The sequence below is a fragment of the Drosophila kikkawai genome, chromosome X (genome assembly GCF_030179895.1).
Source record: "Drosophila kikkawai strain 14028-0561.14 chromosome X, DkikHiC1v2, whole genome shotgun sequence".
NCBI classification, from domain to species: Eukaryota; Metazoa; Arthropoda; class Insecta; order Diptera; family Drosophilidae; genus Drosophila; species Drosophila kikkawai.
Window position 1 is genome coordinate 22,174,984 of NC_091733.1, and position 20,537 is coordinate 22,195,520.

General features: G+C 41.6%; 1 protein-coding gene and 1 long non-coding RNA gene across 2 annotated transcripts in view; both read right to left on the minus strand.

The window, feature by feature from the left end:
• Positions 1-16,488, minus strand: part of vex (somatomedin B and thrombospondin type 1 domain containing protein vexed) — a 75,157-nt gene extending 58,669 nt beyond the window's left edge. Inside the window, exons 1-2 of the mRNA XM_017180728.3 lie at positions 16,420-16,488; positions 13,965-14,272 (exon numbers count right to left, since the gene is read on the minus strand). Coding sequence (XP_017036217.1) covers positions 13,965-14,220 — 256 coding nt within the window. The 5' untranslated portion in view covers positions 14,221-14,272; positions 16,420-16,488. The remainder of the gene's footprint in view (positions 1-13,964; positions 14,273-16,419) is intronic.
• Positions 16,489-18,920: 2,432 nt separating this feature from the next.
• Positions 18,921-19,411, minus strand: LOC138929250 (uncharacterized). The gene is made up of 3 exons (XR_011445661.1): positions 19,308-19,411; positions 19,173-19,206; positions 18,921-19,113 (listed from the first exon to the last, which is right to left on the minus strand). It is a non-coding gene; the product is annotated as an uncharacterized lncRNA (long non-coding RNA).
• Positions 19,412-20,537: the final 1,126 nt, after the last annotated feature.

Sequence of the window (20,537 nt, forward strand, 5' to 3'; positions counted from 1 at the left end):
TAAAAATGCCGTTGCAGATGCAAGGATGGAACTATTGAGAACGTGTGTCCATACATGTACAGATATACATATTTATATATACTGTATGTATGGGGGTGTATGTATACCATATATATATCGGGTGTTTATTCCTTTTTTGTTGCTATGTAAACACACCATAAATATGTAGAAACCCAACGCACACACACACCCTATCCAGGCCGGTGCCAGGCTCAGTGTCCATTGGCTGTGCCATGCGGTTCGCCTTGAATTGGCTTTATGTATATGCTAATTGCAAATATATATAGATATATACATATATATATATATATATATATATATGCTGTAAATATCGCCCAAAAGGTCACGATTTCGTTTTTGGCAAGCTTTCAGTTGATGTTTTTTGTGGTGTTTTTTTTTTTTTTTTTTTTTTTTTGTGGTGACCCCAACCAAATTTGTGTGGTCAATTCCGGGGCGCCACAAGAGGATTAAAGTATTGGCTATTATTCAAAAGGAGAGTCAGAATTAAATTCCCGGTAATAAAACAGCAACTTTACCTAAAGCTTTTTCAGATAAGCTTAACATTAACGATAAAAAGCCAACAAGAAACTCTCAGTTTAACATAATGCAATTTGTTGTCTTTTTAGGGGAAAGTTTTCTTTGATCTTTGGAACTTAACATTGTGGTATTTATACTTTATTCTTTGAAGAGTCTTGAACTTTGCTTATTTGTTGGGGAATTTAGGAATAAAAACTCAACGTTTTGTGCATTTGTTAATCTTAAAAGTTAATTTTTTAGGTAAAGCTTTGATTTGCAAAGGTTCAGTCTTGGCCAAGTGTGCCTGTTCTCATCCTCATATCTAATATATAAATGTTATTATATTAAAATAATATATTTAAATTATAATTTAATTAAATAATTAAATAGAACAATTTTACATATATTCCAAATTAAGAAAGTTTTATATCAGTAATAATAATAAAAAAAAATCGTTTGAACCCCTTAACTCTCCATGCATCTTAGCAGAAGGTTTTTTTTATATATTTTTAATACTATATTAATAACAAATATTAATTTTAGAAATTTGTATTACAATTTAAAATATAAAATAGTATTAACCCCTTAACTCTCTATGCATCTTGGCAGGGTAGTCATTTCCATTCTCCCATTTTCGGTGTCCACTCGGTTTGTCACTCTCTTGTGGGCCCCCAGACTTTACGTTATTTTGCATTTTGATCTCTTTTAATATATGGAAAATACCGGCAAGGAGGGGGGCGTAAGAAGGCGGGCCTGAAGCTGGAGGTGTCTGTGTCTTGGGGCGGTGGTTGTTGGGTCACTGCAGGAGAGGGTCATCTCAGCAGCCACGTCACGCAGCTGGCCAACGCCATCAGATGGCTGACTGGGCATATTTCTTGCTCCGTTTTTTTTTTTTTTTCGTAGTCTTTCTGGCCAAGCCTCATTTCAATATTCCCGGCCGTGATTTTCGACAACTCATCGTTGGGATTGGCCATTAAAAGTGCGAGAATCGAGGCAGATGGCTCACATGGCGGGCACAATTTATTCCGATTCATTGCCAAAAGGGCTTTGGGGACACTCTGTCCTCCAGCTCCTGCTTCAGCTCATGCTCCTGGTCCTGGTCCTGGTCCTGGTCCTGGTCCTGCTCCTGCTCCTGCCCCATCTTCATTTGCAGTTCTAGCTCCTCCTGTACCCCCTTAATTGTGAACCTTTCACTTTGGGCAGTCACTTTGCTGAATTAGCTTTATATCGCTTTTGGCTGCCCATCCCGATTAATCAGCCAAGACTTTCCCGAGTTGACCTTTTCCTGGCATCCTGGGAAATTGCTTATTTATAGCTCCTGCCCCATTAACGACTCACGCTCGCCGTTATGTTCCTTGGCCCTGCTGGGCTTAGATAAATTTGTGTGCAAGCCAAGGGGGGAATAACAACTTTGGCGGATTGAAAAATTTTCCAGGAAGTGTCACATAAGCTAATCCTTTGAGCCAAGATCCTGGAATGCCCCGGATAAAGTTACGCGATACATGGGTCTGTATTTACTCGAAATAAATAAACCTTTTAAATTTCAAAATAATGTCTTTTCGCTAATGTTTTTTAAAGACTTGATTTTAATTTATGTTTTGGGTAAGTGACCTTGCTGGGGGAAACTGGAGATCGTCTGAGACCCACAAAGGTCAACTGAAGAGCCGGCTTCCTGTGAACTTTCCGTTGACATTTGGCTCGACTCCTTTGATCTCTGGGGGTCCCGCATTCCGCGTTCACTCCGCGCCATCATTTATTTCGCTAGGAGCACAGGAATTCCCCTTAACCCTGCCCCTGCCCCTGCCCATCCATCATCGCTTGCTCGCAGGTTGGGCAAACATAATCCGAGCATGTTTTCAATTAATTTAATGCCGCATCCCAATTTGCCGGCTCGTCGTGAGTGTGTGTTTGTTTGCCGCAGAAAGTGTGCCACACATGCGAATGATTAATGCGACTTCGTCGAGTCGGCAACTTTATTGCTTGCCAAAGGAGCACAGGACGCAGCACGGGACAGGACGAAGCGAAACGAAACGAGGCGAAGGAATAGGCACTTCAATTATTCATCCAGACGATTGCGTCTCCAAATACCAGTGTTCCGCCTAATGAGATCTGTTCGTTCGTTTTTCGGCAACACTACTCCTCCTAATCAGGATGCTGTCTTCACTCTCTCTTTGTCTCTCTTTCCAGGATGCATCTGAGACTTTTCGGTTATTTTTTATCACAGCAGCCACGCATCGCTGGTCTCGAACAACAGGAATCAGTGCAAAAAGGGCAAGGACACGGGCTGGGGTCTGGAGACGTGGTGCAAGTGCACTTTCGACCATTCCCTGTGCACTCAGACGTGCCGATGACAAAGCTGATGGCTGCCAGAGGGGAGGGAGAGGAAGAAGCAGTGGCTGCAGGGTCCAAGGACTCTACTGCCTTTTAAAAGGACACACTGGCATTCTCATTAGAATGGAGCAAGGGAGAAGTCCAAGTTAAGGCAAGCAAAAGGCAACTTAAAAATTAGCTTAAAATATTTATTAAATTTAATTTAATATAAAAAAATACTAAGAATAAAATATATATTTGTTACAAGCTAATTTCTGCTTCCCCTAGAAGTCTCTGCCTCTGCGGATGCTTTTTTGTTAACAAATTCTCAGCCTTAGAGTGCATTTACTTTCACCTTTTATTCAGTGGACTCTCGAAATGGCTACGAATCGAATGGAATCGCTCTCCGAATGTTTGCCCAATTGTTCAGGGAGTGCAAATGAAACGTGGCGCTTCCACTTCCACTTCCATTTCCACTTCCGCCACCAGAAGCCGCCATATTGTTTGCCCAATTGCGATTGAGTAACAATTATTCGTGTGTTTTCGCTGGCACTCGCTATGGCGAAACCTCTCGCTCTCGCTCTTGCTCTCGCTCTCGCTATAGTCTCCTCTCCCACCTCTCGCTCCCCTTTCTCGCTGTTTGCATTCGCCATTGCGGTGTGGATTTTTAATTTTGTAGGTTGTGTGCTTGTTATGACAAGTGCGATGCAAATAAGTAACCCCATCCTGCCTTCCGCATCCGCATCCTTCACAAACAGCACCGCACACACATATATATAGGGATATATCCTTGTGTGCAGCAGAAAAAGGCCATTAGCTAGAGTGGATGGCTGGTTGCCTGATTGCAATAAATAATTTGCACTCTGATTGAAAATATTGTATCCCCTTTTTAGCCTGAAATCAATCTCGAAATTAGGAAAGTATTCCTTGACTTAAACTCTACTCCTTATTATAACTTTGGCCAGAAGGTTAATCTGGAATATAGAAAAACTTTAAAGGCTTCTTAATTGATTGATTGAAAAAGGTGCAGTAAGAGATTTTCTTTTTATTTTTTTCTCTTTCTTTGACCAATATTGAACAGTAATTGCGGCTGCACATGTGATTCTGGCCCCTTTGCCTAATTAACTTTGGCCCAGTTCCGTGTGAGGACCACGTGTTCGCCTGCCTGGGATCCTGGCCCAAAGCCAATGGCAGGAAAGGAAACGAAATAAGCAAAGGAATAAGAAAATAAACCAAAAAATCAGACTGAAAATGGGAGTGAAGAGCGAAAACGAGAACGAGAACGAAACTAATGAAAATAATTCTCAAAACTAAACCGGGACTAGGCATTGGGGAAGTGGGTCACTTAAAGGGGGGGATGGGATGCTGGTTTAATGGGGCCAGGACCTGCACGCCATCAAAATAATTAATATCCTTTCAAACATGTAACATGCACTAATTACAATCACAACGACGACTGCAAAGTTGACTCCAAAAAGGACAATGGCACAAATAATAAACAACCTGTGTGAGTGTGAGTGAGAGTGTGTGTGATTGTGTGCTTAATCAAGGTCGTTTCCGTTTCCAAGTGGGGCTGTGCCTGCTTTTGTGGCTGTGCATTTGCCGGCCGACTTTTATTTCTCAGTCCCGCTCAATCCCAGGAATCCCTGCTTACCATTGTCATTCGCTCTCACTCTTTCGTCTCTCGTCCTTTGTCCTTTGCCCACTTGCTTAAAAACTCATTAGTCAAGGCATTTACTAGGGAAAATTCCCAATTAAGCGTCTGCCGAGCCAAAACAATGGCAAAACTGCAGGCACTGGCACAAACAAGCTCAAGTCCTTGATACCCCTTAATCAAGGCACGTAAATCATAAAAATATCCTTCAAATCTGATTATAAACAGGGGTATCGATCAAAGGCTAGAGGCAGACGGTTCTAAGATGTTTTAGTTATAATTTTTGATATAGTTAAGCTTACAAAAAGGCTAGATTTATATATGAATAAGAAAAGTTATTGTTTTATATGGAATATAGGTTTGTTGCTAATTTCTGTCCTCCCCACAGATAGCTTCCAAAACTATCAACCCAATTGTTTTTGCCAACGTAGTCAGTCCTCTTCCGTTTCCGTTTCCGGTTCCCGATACGCTAGGAAAGCAAACATGGCCAACAGCGTGGAATACCTTTTTTTTGGGGGCCAAGTGGTTGTCGGTTAGATTGTGTGTGCCGGATAACCTTTTCGCTTTAATTAAATCGCATATAAAATTTGCTTTTAATCAGAGCCGCGCTCTCCTTCTCCCTCTCCCTCTCTCTCTTTTATCCGATTTCGAGTGCAATTGAGACACTGTCGCAGGAGCAGGATGCCGTCACCGTCACCGTCACCGTTGTCGTTGTTCCCCATCAAACAAACATGCAACTTCCTTTGCAGTCGGCAACTGTCGTCGATTTAATTAATTTGACATCATTTATTATGCCAAAAAAAAAGAGAGAAAAAACAAGAAAGGAAGCTAACTTCGGCACGCCGAAGTTTTTATACCCTTGCAGATTGGTTTCGATGTTTATATTATAGATTTAAATGCTGAAAACACTCACAAAACAGAGTTTCATTACATTTTACCTATACTTATTATGTTTACAGTTTGACAGTTACAGTTTTACATTCCCAGCTTTACATATTTTATACATTTGCCGATCGCTTCTATGGCAGCTATATGATATAGTTGTCCGATTTTTATAAAATTTATACCAAAATTCTAGAATAATAAAAAAAGCTTATAACTTAAAGTAGATGAAAATACGTTGAAAAACAACGAAGTTATATTTTTTTTCGATTAATTTCCCGATCGTTCCTATGGCAGCTATAAGATATAGTCGTCCGATTTTCATAAAATTTTTACCAAAATTCTTAAATAATATAGAGTGGCCATATCTAAAAAATTGTGCAAAAATGTTGAAAAACAGCAAAGTTATAATTTTTTTTTCTAAAAATATATCGAACACTTGTATGGCAGCTATATGATATAGTCGTCCGATCCGGCCCGTTCCGACATATATAGCAGTGAGAGCATATAGAAGACTATATGCAAAGTTTCATTCAGATAGCTTTAAAACTGAGGGACTAGTTTGCGTAGAAACAGACAGACGGACAGATGGACAGACGGACAGACGGACAGACGGACAGACGGACAGACGGACAGACGGACAGACGGACAGACGGACATGGCTAGATCGACTCGGCTGTTGATGCTGATCAAGAATATATATACTTTATAGGGTCGGAAACGTCTCCTTCACTGCGTTGCAAACTTCTGACTGAAATTATAATACCCTGCAAGGGTATAATAAAACAGGAAGCCGAGAGAGGTCCTGGAAGTGGCTGGGACACACACACATACACACTAGCCAAGAAATTGCTTTTTAACGCACACTCACTCAGGACGAAGGACGATGGAGTGCGTGAAAAGGGGGTCGGAGATCGGGTTCGAGGTCCACAAGGGCCACAAGTGATGCAGTTCGCTGGCTTAAGTGTCGTGTCCGTGTCTCCCTTAAGTGTGTGTGTGTGTCCTGGCGCAGTCAGCCCAAGTTTCAATTTGCATTCACGTTGATTTTTTGTTAAATTGGGTTTGACTTTGGCTGTCGTTGGCAACGATGTCAGTGCAAATAGCAAAGAAAAAAAAATCAACATTGACACAGGGACGATTCAAAAGGTGAGTAAGCGAGGTCATGCCGCAAGTCACTTGGGAGTGGGAGTGAAAGTCACAATAGTTTCAGGCTAGATATCCCAAAGGACCTCTCTTCAAACACACTGCTTGCCGAAAAATATTATGTATTTAACCATAGAAAACAATCATTATGTGGTTTATGCAAAACGTGCAATCTGTGCATCCACCAGGTCGTAGTACTGTTGAAGCATTCGGCTCATCAGGAAGACCATTTTACCTGCCAGCTGCCTCCAACGAAGACAATTGCCCGTCGGCTCGCGCCGCTCCTCGAACATCTGTGTGGCATCGCGCTTCACTTCGAGGAGTCCAGCATCGTTGTAGTTTTGGCCTAGACGTACCCTCAAATGGCCATCGAGAATGTGAGTGACCATCAGGAGATGGGAAAAGATCTGGCCGTTGGCCCGGAACTGGCTCATATAGCTAGCCATGTCCTCCTCCTCCTCCTCCTCCTCTTCCTCATCCTCCTCCTCCTCCACTTCCTCGGTGCTTTCTGGTGCCAAATTCGAAATTGGCTGCCTCCAACCGCCTGGCGAGGAATCTACATTCGATGCCACTGGGCTCAGCCATCTGGCAGCTCGTTCGTGAACGGACGGCTGGACAGTAGCTGGACTCTGATCCACCAAATATTCGTTGGCACTGGGACTGTACTGACCCACCAGGGTAAGGTGCGGACAGGCATGGCTTTCTCCGCTAGAGAAACTGCTAATGGTGTACGAAACCTGGACAGCTTTTTTTCTCTCCTCCTCCATTTCATCGCTCTCCCGAATTTCCTGTTTCTTGGCCGCAAGTGAAGCCTCTATTTCGTCAATCTCCCGGATGCATTGGTCTTTCTCCGCAATGGCAGCCTCCACCATTGCCTTAGTCTCATGCCAGCTGCGAATGATCTCGGCTCTCATCTCGGCCATCTCCTTGCACCTGGGTGGCCTATGGAATGCTGACCTGGTGACGATGCTATCGATGCTGCAGCTGCTCTTGTATGTGGGTTCTTCTCCTACTGGCTGAATCTCCTTGTAGCTCTCCTTCTGTGTTATTTCCTTCTCCTCGAATTCTCTCTTTTCCTGTTCTATTTTTCTGTGGTTTTGCTCTTTAATTTGTGACCTCATCTTCTCCATGTCATGCAACCATCGTAGCTCCTTGTGGTAATAGCTTGCCTTTAGGAGTTCCTCCTCTACTTTCCGCCGCAAGTCCTCTGGGTTCCGCTCATCGAAAGACTCGTTGTCCTTGGGATTTGGTTCGGCAAGTTCAATCTTTTCATCAGCTCTTTGGACAGGTTTTAGGGAGTCTCCTGTCATGTTTGCTTTGAAAATATGATGCCATTTTGCATCCTTAGGAAAGTCTTCCCTGAGCTTTAGGTCTTTCTTCGTGGCTGGATTTTTGAGGTCACTCTTACAGAGATCTTCCTTCCCAGAAACCAATCGTTGGTATCCCTTCGTGGCAGTACTAGAGTCTTCATCTGTTCTTCGGGAGTCTTCTTTCATGTTTGCTTTAAAAATATTATGCCATTTAAAATCTTTGGGAAAGTCTTCCTTAAGGTTGAGCTCTCTATTCTTGGTTGGGTTTAAGAGGTCTTTATTATTGGCAGCATCTCCCTTTGGGTCTTCATTTATGGCAGCTTTTCGGCCGTCTCCCGCCATGTTAGCTTTGAAGACATTATGCCATGTGGCATCTTTCTTTGAGAAGAGGTCTCCATTCTTGGCTGGCTTAAAGAGGTTCTTATTTGTGGCAGGCAATGTGAGGTCACTATTTTTGGTAGCCATCTGGATATCATCCTCTCCAGCAGCTAGTCGTGTAGCTTTTAGAATGTCTTCCCTGCCGTCACCTATTGCAGAGATATTTTCCTTACTCAGGTCTGCCTTTTGTATGTGGGGCTCTGCCTCTAGGGCGGTGTTGTCCATCTGCACTGCATTGCCGATATCCTGCAGACCTGTAATCGTTTTCTCAATCTTCTGTATTTGGCTGACGTGTCTCTTCAGGGTCCTCATCTCCTGCAGTGCCTTCTTTCCCAGGCATTCGATCTCTTCCTTGGCTACCATTTCGTTATAAGCCTCGATCATTTTTCGGACATTTACTGCCTGCTGTTGCTCTTCCTCCACGGCAGCAATTGGCCTTGCCAGGCACTGCTGCTCCTCCAGCTCCATGGCCTTCAGTCGAGACTCACAGGCCTCTAGCGTCTTCTGCTGCTGCTGAATGGAGAGGCGTGTATTCTCCAGCTTGGATCTTACCAGCTGGAGAATGCTGTCGGTTGTCGACATTTATTAGTTTTCAAAATGGAAATTTAGAAAAAGAAATTTCTATAACTTTTTTGGAAATTATTGTTAAGAAAATACAGTATTTCAGAAACTAATTTCCGGGACAAACGAGATGTTGTTAGTAGAAGAGTAGAAACTGAACTGAACTTTACCTAGCTGGGTTCGATGTTGGTCTTTTTGACAGCTCCCAAAGGCCTAATGCCTGGCCTGCTTGGTTTTATTTTTGGGAATTTGGAAAGGCAAAGTTGTACAAACTTTCAAGTTTTTGCAATAAAAGAGGCAACACCAGTCCCAGGAGGCTCAAAACTGAGGCTAACTGCTTGTCAACTTGCCAGACTTGATGGTTCGGCAGGCAAGAAGTGCGATTAATCCCACGCTAAATGAAATTAATAAGCTGCTCAAAGTTTGCCAGGGCACTAGGAGGGGGACTTGGCCAAGTATTTAGTTGGCCTAAGCCATTGGCTCGTGTGGGTGTGTGTGTGTGTGTGCTGCTCGGGCATTTGCCAACATTTCAATTAAACATAATTACAATATTATCACTAAGCCCGCACACAGTCAGCACGAACCCGACCCAAATATCCAGATATCCAAATACAAGGGAGCCAGGAGCCCCCCTGGGACACGCTAAGCCCCTCCATTGTTTGCACTTCGTCAGATCCGCCGCATGAGTGCCGGCACTTTGATAATAATTAATATTTAAATCCGTTTTTGAAAGCCATTTCATTCATTACGGCCTATGGGCCTGTCAATGGGGCCCTCGCGGTCGCATTGGGAAAACAGTTGATGGCATCGTCTAATAACTATGGGAAGTTTTACTGATAAAATGATATTTGTAATATATATAAAATGAAATTTTTAGCCTACCAGGGAGTAGCTTGAAGGCTAATAATAAATATTATAAATATTTAATCGGAATATACCCTACTTTTTTACAATTATTCGTCCCAAGAAGAGGTAGGATATGCGCATTGTTTCAGTCGATTTTCAAATTTGTGTGGTTTTTATTAAAATATAAAATATAAATAATATATATATATAAAATCACCGCTAGTAAACGTTAATTTTTAACAACTAATAATATGTATTTTCTATGCAACTCCCCTTTTTTCTTTCTGTGTACAACGGATAAGCAAATCCCCTACAGGTTTTTATTCCCGTTTTTTGTTCCCCCCGCTGATTAATTTGATTTGATAAGAAGTCTTGAGGCAAATGTGTTTCATTTACCTCTAACGCTCTTCTACCTTTTTCTGGCCTCAACTGGCTCCAGTCTGAAGGGCCACCCATGGCGTGGTCGCTACCAACTTTTGATCAAGGCGGACGGGAATCTGAAACCGCCGCCTGGTCATTCGATATGGTATTAACCTGCGCCCTAAACCTGGCCCTTAATGGGGCTTCTCTCTTTTTTCTTTAAAGAACAAAGAGTTTATTTATAAAAAAGAGACTCGGAAATAACTGAAGAATGAATGTTAACTCTTAGTTTCTTTTTTTTAAAGATGTTATGATCACAGGAGGCTTGACAATAAAATATTTTAATTTCAAATAAAAACTTCATCCTGCTGACTTTAATTTGTATTTTTGGTTAAACAAAGCCGCTACAGCCAGAACAGAACCTGCTCTTTCTGGTTTTACAACTTTTTTTTCTCTCAGAGGAAACTGTAATGCCGTTTCCCCTCCCACCGATCCTCCAAAGGGCAGGGCAAAAGGTCACACAAATCGAGACCCAAACCCAGACCCAGACCGAGACAGGCGGGGACACATTCAAATGGTTGTCATCAATTACGCGTGAAATACGAAAAAATGAGAATGGAAAAAAAGAAACTGGTAAAAAGGGCAGGCAGCAGGAGGAGCGTCCCTGGAAAAGTGTCCAGTGCCGGGACATGACCAGACGACACTCCCAGCAGCATCGCCTGTTGCCTTTCGTCGAACTAATTAGCGTGAATTATGGGAGTTTGATGAGTTGCCTAATGAATGGCCAGCCAGTCGGTCGACAGTTTTGTTGACCATTTGTTGCATGCTACCACAGCCTTAATGGCCGCGAGGGATATATGTACGTGTATTCCGGTTCGAAATCAATGGTAATGGGAGGAGGCTGGACTGGTTCCCAGAGAACGTGAATGTTATCTGCCATAGTTACATTCGAAACATTCATTTATTCCCACACAAAGACGACTTTGATTGATTGAGCCGCCCAGCGCAGCGAGGCTTATCCGTGGTAGATCCGAGTCTGAGTTGGAGTTGGAGTTGGAGCATCATCCTTGGGTCGGGGTTTAAGTTTACGACCCGTCTCCGCATCCACTGCTGCTCCTCCTCCATCTCAGTCGGTTTCCCTTTTAACTTGACATTTATCGCTTCATACGCATTTTCTTGGACCTTTGGTTCGGTTTTCCCTGTGTGTGTTTTCTGTTTATAAGACGATATATTTACCAACTTAATTGGTAGTTATAGACATTCAACGTTAAGTCCTGAAGAGACCTGAAGACGAGAGGCCAGCCTAGCACTTGTGGAAACAAAGGCAGCAGCTCTGAAGGATGGATGCCTCCTTGAGCTGCCTAAAGTGAATTTATTCAAAATACAGATACACATACACAAACACATACACTGGAATTAATTATAAACAAGAAAGGACTCTAACTTCGGCAAGCCGAAGTTTGTATACCCTTGCAGATATTATTTCAATACATTTTACCTTTATGTTACTTATTATGTTTACAGTTAACAGTTTTACATTCCCCTTTTTACATTTTCGAAATTCTGAATTAATATAAAATGGCCATATTAAACAAATGGTGCAAAAATGTTGAAAAACAGACAAGTTATAATTTTTGTTCTAAAAATGTATCGATCATTTGTATGGGAGCTATATGATATAGTCGTCCAATCCGGCACTGCGTTGCAAACTTCTGACTGAAATTATAATACCCTGCTTGGGTATAATTATACTGATTATAGTTAGAAAGGGCTCCGGGTGTTGCAGGAGGAAGTTGAAAAGAAGATTTAGCTTTGGTCATTAAATTTTACTCCAATGCCACTACATTTCATCTAGAACCAGTTGGGAATTTTAGATCCAGTAAAGCCCTCCTGCACTTGTCTTCCAACAAAAATAATTAAACAGAGACTAAGATGTTTCGGGAGGAAGCAGAAATGAAGAATTAGATTGGAGCCCTAAATGTCGCTTGAATATCACTACTTAACAGCTAGAACCAGTTGGGAATTTTAGACCAAAGCAAGCGGTAAAGCACTTTTATTTGTTTTTACACCCAATTCTTTATATTTTGTAAATCTATAAATTAAACTTTTTATATTCCATAACACGAAACTCTTTAATATGATTTATACACGCCTATTTCCTTTCGGTGTAGCATTCCCTTTTCTATTTTATTTTTTGTTTTTTTTTTTTTTCGGCAGACATCTCGCATTTCTAGCCGCACCTTTCTCCGTGGGCTGTCCCGCCAATGCCACTTGCCTCTTCCCAATGATTGCCTGTCGCTGTCCGCCGGGCACATGGCAAACCATCCCCATCCTCCCCCGCCATTGTCTACGGCCGTGTTTATGGCAGCTTCCGCTGCCAGCTGTTTCCTCAAAATGCTCCCCGAAATGTGCTGCCACTGGGGAGCGGGCCGGGGGGGTGGATCTCGCACTACGTATAGTGCGCCGGGAGAAATAAAATCAAATTTAATGCAAAATTAAGTAAACTTTCGGCAATGCCTTCTGCGGCTCTCGATTCGGTCCATGGATCCCCACTTCCAGGAGCAACTCTTCTTTCACTTCTGATACCGAGTAGTAAAGGGTATGTTGTATTCGCAGCTAATTGTATAAATTTTTAAATGTATTTTTCAGCCAGAAAAATCACTAATTAATAGCTGAGGCTTCCCCTGTTTCTCAGAAAATCAGGGTACCTCTTGGTCGGGACCTTCTCTAAATTGTCTCTGCTGGCGTTTTTATTTATATTTTTTTGTTTGCATCTTTCAACTTGTAGCCCCAGCTGGCACGAACGAAACGAAACGAAAAATTCCCAACTTCAGCCCAAAAGTCCTTCCTTCCTTCCTTCCTTACTCTCTTAGCCCCCCGAATATCTCCGCCGCCGCGTCTTATTTAATTTGGAAGGCCGCCGCATGTTCGTTGACTTTATTTGCTGTATGTAATAAAATTAAAGCCCTTTAGCTATTGTACTTTCAACAAAACAACAAAAAAGAGGAAGGCAGAAGAACAAATTGTATCTGTACACACACGCACCGCACACACGCACAACCAACGAGCCATGAATGCAGACTCTTAGCCCGGGATATGGCCATTAAGTTGGCCTTTTTACGACCATCCTCGTAGTTGGCCATATACACACACACACATATATATATATATATATAGTATATGCAGCCGCAGTCGTGTCGGGATTGCGCCTTCCAAATCTGACTCCACACACTGAACCCTGAACCCTCCCCCCTCCCCCTTGGTGTTTTTGTTGGCCAAGTTTTTGGCCGGCCATCACTTAAGTTTAGGCCCGGATAATGAACTCTCGTCTGGAGCTAAAAAAAAAAAAAATAAAGCAGAATGAATTGCCACTGAGCTGGTAATTACATCGTCCTGGGCTCAATCATATACGTGTGCCAGTCAGTCTCTCTATATTTGTTTTGCAATTTGCCAAATTAATTTTGAAAAGCGCTGAACGAAAAACGGAAATGCTGCTGCTCAGTCATCGAATATTTTGCAAGTCACACAAAAAATATGAACAATCAATTACAATTGATTTTTTGCTTGAATTTACTCAATAAAATTAAGGAAAAGTAAAGAGAAAACTTTAATTAAAGAGGAATCAAAGCAAAAGTTTTCAGGGAAATAATAATCTGACTTGGCAGAAAATACTTTTATTTGTTTTAAATAAAAGAGGAGAATTTAGTTTAATTTAAAGTATTTTCTTTACATTTTTTACTTAACCATTTAAGCGTTTTGAACAACTTTTAAAGGATTGAAAGCAAGGACTCTTATATATAATGTAATATTATTATATATAATAGTAATAAGACTGTCTCAAGTCAAACATTTCAAACATTACAAAGAAACTATTTCCAGTTGCAATTCATTTTCAGACCTGTAGTGTTTGTTTTTGTTTACCAACTCTTAAGAACTTGCACAAAATTCCCATAACTTTGTTGTTTAGTAAATATTTATATTATTCTTCAAGTATATGGACTCACCTCCACAGTGATCCTTGAAGTCATCGCAGCAGTCGCCCAGCTTGAGGCAGGCATGGTCGCAGTAGCAGGGCTTGTCGCTGAGATCCTCGATGATGGCATTAATTGGGGCCTTCTGGACCACGCAGGAGGAGTCGCGGCCATTGCAGCACAGCTGAGCCTCGCGACAGGAGCCGCCGGCCACAAAGGTCAGCCGCTGGCCCGGCAGGACAATGGCCAGCAGAAGCAGCAGCATGGGCTTCGTCTTTGCTTCCGACATCCTTGCCAACGATTATCGCTATCGTATATCGAATCTAGTCTGTGGATTTGGCCTGCGGATTTTGGAGTCCTTGTCACAAACACACACACAGGACACACACAGCACACCCCAAAAACCAACTCGCTCTAAGCGTATTAGTATGCAAATGCAATTTACGCCCAAGAGCGGAAATTAAAACTAAAATTGAATTATGGCCGGCAATTCGAATGCGAATTTGGAAGCCAACAAAGGAGAGGAGAGCACACAGGACAAGGACAGGAACAGGGTACACAAAACACCAAACGGGGAATAGAAAACACATAAACAAAGAAAAATATACACAAAAAATCAACAACGCACAAATATGAACTCTAAACACGGCAAGCGAAATCAAAGTAGGTCGCCCGTAAACGGAGCTGGAGTGGGACCAGGACTAGGACCAGGACCAGGACCAGGACCAGGACTAGGACTAGGAACAGGACTAGCACTAGGACTGTGGCTGGGTGATGGCAACCTGCTACCTTTTGACTGTAAATCAATGCCGCCGAAGGGTAGGAAGTGACTTCAGTGGGAGTGGCTAGTCTGCTTTGCATAAAATATTGGGCAAATGGCGTTCCCATTCCTCCGCTAAATTCATCCCAACTCAAAGCTCCCTAAACCCAGCTCCGCAGCTCCCAACTTCCAGCCATTGCCGTGTCCGGGATAATAAAACAAAGACTTCAATTTTCATAAATCGTGTTGCCAAAAGCGAATCGCAACAGACAGCGAGAATTTATATTAACAGCTGTGTCAGCGCCTACACAGAGCCAAAAAAAATATATTGAAAAATCGATATCCTATTTTTTAAGGAATCAATAATTATTAGCTGAGATTAAGGCCTAAAATTTTTAAATTTTAAATAAAAAATTAACTATAAAACATTCTTTCTTTTACTGAACTCTTTGTTTTTTTTTTCTGTGCAATTTGTAGAGTGTCGCCGTAAGTCCTTCACGTCTCCATGTGACCCCGAATGATTCAATCCACTCGCAAAGTGGCCCTGCTCCTCCACTGTGATGCAGTGTATCCGGGTGATTTAAGCAGTCGCCACTCAATCGCGATCGGAGTGATTCCCCGGGCCGTGTTTATGGCCATGTGCAAGTGGGTTTAAAGGCATTACAAAGAGAATTGCAATCGGGCAACGAAAAAGAAAAGGAATTACGTTGGGAAATCAATTGAGGAAAATAATTCCCAGCCAGCTATAAATAGTTGGGAAAGTGTCTCTGTATAGCCTTAGCCCTTAAGAGAAAGTATCGTAGACTTACTTTAACCTATTTTACCAAAAATTGATTTCCACTATTAAAGAGAATATTTTGCAGGACCCTAAATTGGCCAAAGAATATATTTATGTATACTGTTTTAAAAGAGATAAGTGGTAGCTGAATTTAAATTTTGTGTAATTCACTGAGCACTCCTTTCTAAAAAATTTTTTATATTTTTTATTTTTAAAAATCCAATTGAAAACTTCAGCTTTAGCTTGAGTTATATACTAAAAACACTTGTTAAATGGAATACATTAAAAGGAAAACTAGTTAGATGTCCGATTCCCTTTGCAAACTGTCAATCCTTTTAAAAAACCGCACTTTCCTCTGTCCGTTTTGGGCTTTCAAATTTGTTTTGGCGCAGAATTTTGAGGAGAGGCCCGAAAATAAATATTATGCGACGCTGCTTGTCTGCATGAGGGCAAATAAATTATTTTGTAAGCGTCGGCGACCCGCAGGACCAACAAAAAACAAAAAAAAAAAGAAAAACCCCAACACAAAGAACACAAAAAACAACACACACACCCAAGAAAGGACGACAAACCCTCAAAAAAAAAGGATAAGGGGAGCCACGAGAAACAAAGCAAACTAAATTTGCGGCAAAAATGTTTGCCAGGCGTGTGTGTCTGTGTGTGTTTGTTTGTGTGTGTGACAGCACGCGACATAAATGTCCTTTAATGATTAATAACTTTTCACTCCTTTTCGCGCGCACAAGCGTTTCAAGTTTCACTCAACAGAACCAACAAAAAACAACAACAAAAAAACAAGGCAGAAACATCAAGGACGCCCCCCCTAAGTTCCATATCAAAATCCAATAAACCGCCGAGCGATCCTTGTCACGTAAACAACAGCAACAACGGGGAATGCCCACACGTGTTGACAGCGCCAGGCTTACGTCCGTCGAACAAACGCTTTCGCTTACGGTTCTCTCGTTACGTCTCGCTCACGGTTACGTTTCGCTTGCCTGCGTCACGGTACGCGCTACGGAAGCCGGTCGGTCGACGACTGTGCCGTCCGCCATTCGTGTGGTGAGTTATAAAGGCTCGACGGCGACGCCAGCACCTCGGCTCGGCTCGTGCCTGGTCTTCGGCTGCACTCGGCCCAGGCTCAAGCTTTGCGCCTTGCAGTTGCTCTGCCGCTGCGCCGTTAGTTGTAAAAAGCCGGTTGTTCTTCTTGTTCGTTGGCTTTGCATTCTTTGTAGAATTGGTAGGAGAGTAGAGAGCCCAGAACATGTAAAGTAGAGCGCAGAATTCGTCATAAAGTGGAGAGTGTAGAATTTCAAGTAATGTGGCAAGTAGAGAGCATAGAGAATTCTTGGTGGAGTGGAGAGAGTGTAGAGCTTAGAGCTCGTTTTAGAATGGCGAGTGTAGAGCGCACAGTTCTACAAACAGGAAATCGCTTTGGAAAGCGGAAATCAAACAAAATTAGTCGCCAAAGCTATGCTTACAAAATAAAGCCAATTAAAATATAATCATTTAATAATAACTTTACAATTTTGATCAATGAAAACTTTTAATAATCTAAGAAATTAATATAATATATATAATAACAACATATATGTACATATTAAAAAATAGAACAGTTTATAAATAATTTAAATAGCAATCAGTTTAAAAAATAAAACTACTTACTGCATTTTCCAGGGATTTTAAAAGCGCAAAGAAACTTGGATAATATTCGGAATAATTACAAACTTGTCGCCAGAAGCTACAATTAAATAATTAGGATAAAACACAGCTCTGCCTGAGTGCACTCAAATCCTGACAGAGGATTCCTCCTTCCGAATAATTCCAAATCCAAAGCAAGGCGAGGAGGCGAAATTTGGGCCAGTCGGCGGATGCATTTACCTGCGTCAATTACAGCCAACTTAACGTTGGACTTGGCACTCTCGTCCTTCCGCCCGCATGTGTGTGCGTATGAGTGATGTGGGTGCATGTGGTGTTTTGTGTGTGGGCGGTGCAGATCCAGGATGCCAGATGGGCGGAATGCAGTTAACTGGGCCTGGCCCAGACAATGGAGTCAAGCTGACATACTTGCATAGATTTGGAGGCACTGAATCGGCAAGTGAAGAGGCGGCACATGGGAATCCGGCTGGAATGGAGACGGGCGACGGACGGGGTGGAGTGACGTTTATGCTGACACCGAAAGTCATCAACAACAATATACAGTTTCGAAAGAGATACACTTGAAGAAAATTGATGTTCGCCATGGTTTCTTATGAAAAACAAGCACAATTCGCCTTGAAATTTAAGAAAAATAAAAGAAATGAAACCTAAGAATGTATAATTTTTGAGTGTTGCCTTGATTTTATGGTACGCTGCCATAAATTCATTGAAACTTTTGCTTCATTGTTCAAAGTTTAGGGTCGATTTTGCCTAAGTATCGAAAAATATTATAACTACCATTTTCTCAAAGTGTGGCAACAGCTTGCGCCGCCTCCTTGCCTCGCCTCCTGCTGACTGGCAAATATTTGCCGCATAGGCAAACTTGTGCCACTGCCCCTGGGCACCCATCGCATCCAGATCCAGCGCCTCGTCCTCCTCCTCCTTCTTCTCGTCGGCTGCCGTCTAAACAGCCACTGCCACTTCATCGTGGGCCTCCGATTCAGCCGGGTTTCGGCGAAGGTTTCGCTTTGTTTGGGTGTCGCGCATTTGGCGCGCCTCCAGGCGAAGCAAGTGCTTGCCGGGTGTGGGAGGAGGCGCCGGAGGAGTGACTGCCGATTCCGAATCCTCGTGGGCACCGTGCGTCTCGTTTCCGCTCCAGATCATAAACAAAGCGAACGCGTGCGGGGCTGTGTATGTACATAAATACATGCAAATTTGATGTCACTCTCTGCCGTAAAGTCACCAATACACGACCCCTTAACCCTTCCCTGCAGTACCATTCATCAACATTTCATCAACGTTTCATCAATAGCCGAAGCGTTTTGTTGATGATTAAGCGATGAATTGCCATACAAATTACTGATGAATTTAACATGGGCATGTCATAGGCTGTCATCAACAGCAATTCATCAACATTTAAGCATCATTTCATCGATGAATTATTGATGAAATACTGATGAAAGGCTGATGAAATGTTGATGAAATACTGATGAATTACTGATGAAATACTGATGAAATGTTGATGAAATACTGATGAATTACTGATGAAATACTGATGAAATGTTGATGAAATACTGATGAAATGTTGATGAAATACTGATGAAATGTTGATGAAATACTGATGAATCATCAACATTTCATCAGTATTTCATCAACATTTCATCAGTATTTCATCAACATTTCATCAGTATTTCATCAACATTTCATCAGTATTTCATCAACATTTCATCAATATTTGATCGATGAAATGATGATGATTCTTCGATGAATTATTGATGATTTTTTTTTTCATATATAATATTAAATTCTTGAGATTTTATTAATATTATTTATTCTTACTAATTCTAAACCAACACTAAGACACAAATATAAACAATTAACATTAAATCCATATATTGAAAGGCCTCAGGGTCTGTTTGCTACTCGGTTTTCCACTTTTTATTGACGTAGACCAAATTTTTTGCGCAGTAACTTCTCTGGAGGCTCAGTTCTATCCACTTGGGCAATTGCATCTACAAAAAAATAATAATTAATCAAGGGAATAATAATAATACAATTAAATAGAATTTACCCAAAAGATCCTCGTTTCAATATGTTGGCCATTACTGCGATCAGAAAAGAAAAAAATAATATAATATATAATATATAATAATTAAAATAATACACATAGGCTTTTATTTAATTAAAAACACTTCACTTTACTCACCTTTTTATATATTCCAATAAGGCCCGGAACGAATTTATTTAATAATATATTTATTAATTAATGAAACACACGACACTTCTGCAGTGCAGAGCACTTCAACTTCGAATGCAAAGGGAATAAGAAGAAGCAAGACAAAACCGAAAACCGTTGCTCCGAAAATATGGAGTCGAACCTTCGAGAATCTATTTTAATTGCGTCTTCTACTTTGTTTCGGACTTCAAAAAACGAAGCCCATGCAAATTGTTTTTGTTTTTTTTTGCATGCACCGACAAATCGGACTCGAAGGGAGTTCGGGTCTCCGAAGGGAGTTCGGGTTCAAGTAGCAGTCGGCAGAGCGTCGATTCTGTCGGCGTCGCAGTCGGCGCGTTGATGATTTGTTGATGAAAAAGCCTACTGATGAAATGTGGTACTGCAGGGTTACCACCGAACAGCACCCTTAATACCCCCCCCCCCCCACACACACACACACATCGTTTCCACACTTCATGTAGACCTGCGGCCATTTGGCATTGCATTTCCCTTTTCGGCTGCATTCGGCCAACCCAGCGACAGGGTCTCCTTCTTTTCTCTGAAAGAAATGCTTTTTCAAGTCGAAAAGTCTGGCGAAAAATATATTGTCCTGTGTTTGCTTTCTCTCTCAATAAAAGTTAATTTTAGGTGGCATTCCCAAACAAACACAAACTTTATAATAGAGAAACATTTGAGGCAAACACACAAAATGGCAAATTAAAATGGCAAAAAAAAAAACGTTGGTTGACTAATATTTGCAGATACTTTCCACAGTTTTTGTGTTTCGTTTTCTTTTTTTTTATGAATATTAATTTAATAAAATAAATTAAAACTCGAGCTAAACGCTGACCAGAGAGTTTTTATGGGGCCTTGTTTTATGGGTAATTAATGAGCTTTTAATTAAAAACTGTTCCTGTAGAAACAAACTAGCATGGTAAGCTTAATTTGTATAAAAACAGGCCTTAGCTTAAAGAAAAATAAACATATATTTTGCTTACCCGAATGAATGCCCATAGAGGGCATACGTAGGGCGTTGTAAATTATTCCCTTGATCCACCTCAGGCGAATGCAATAAAAACAATTAAAATCAAAAAAGAAGCAACATCAATGGCAACTAAAAAGCCGCCTCTGGCTACACATTTCCAAAACTAATTGAAATGCCCTCGCAGTAGCATAAAGAAGCAGGCGAATGAGCTACAAAGTACATATATGTATGGCATG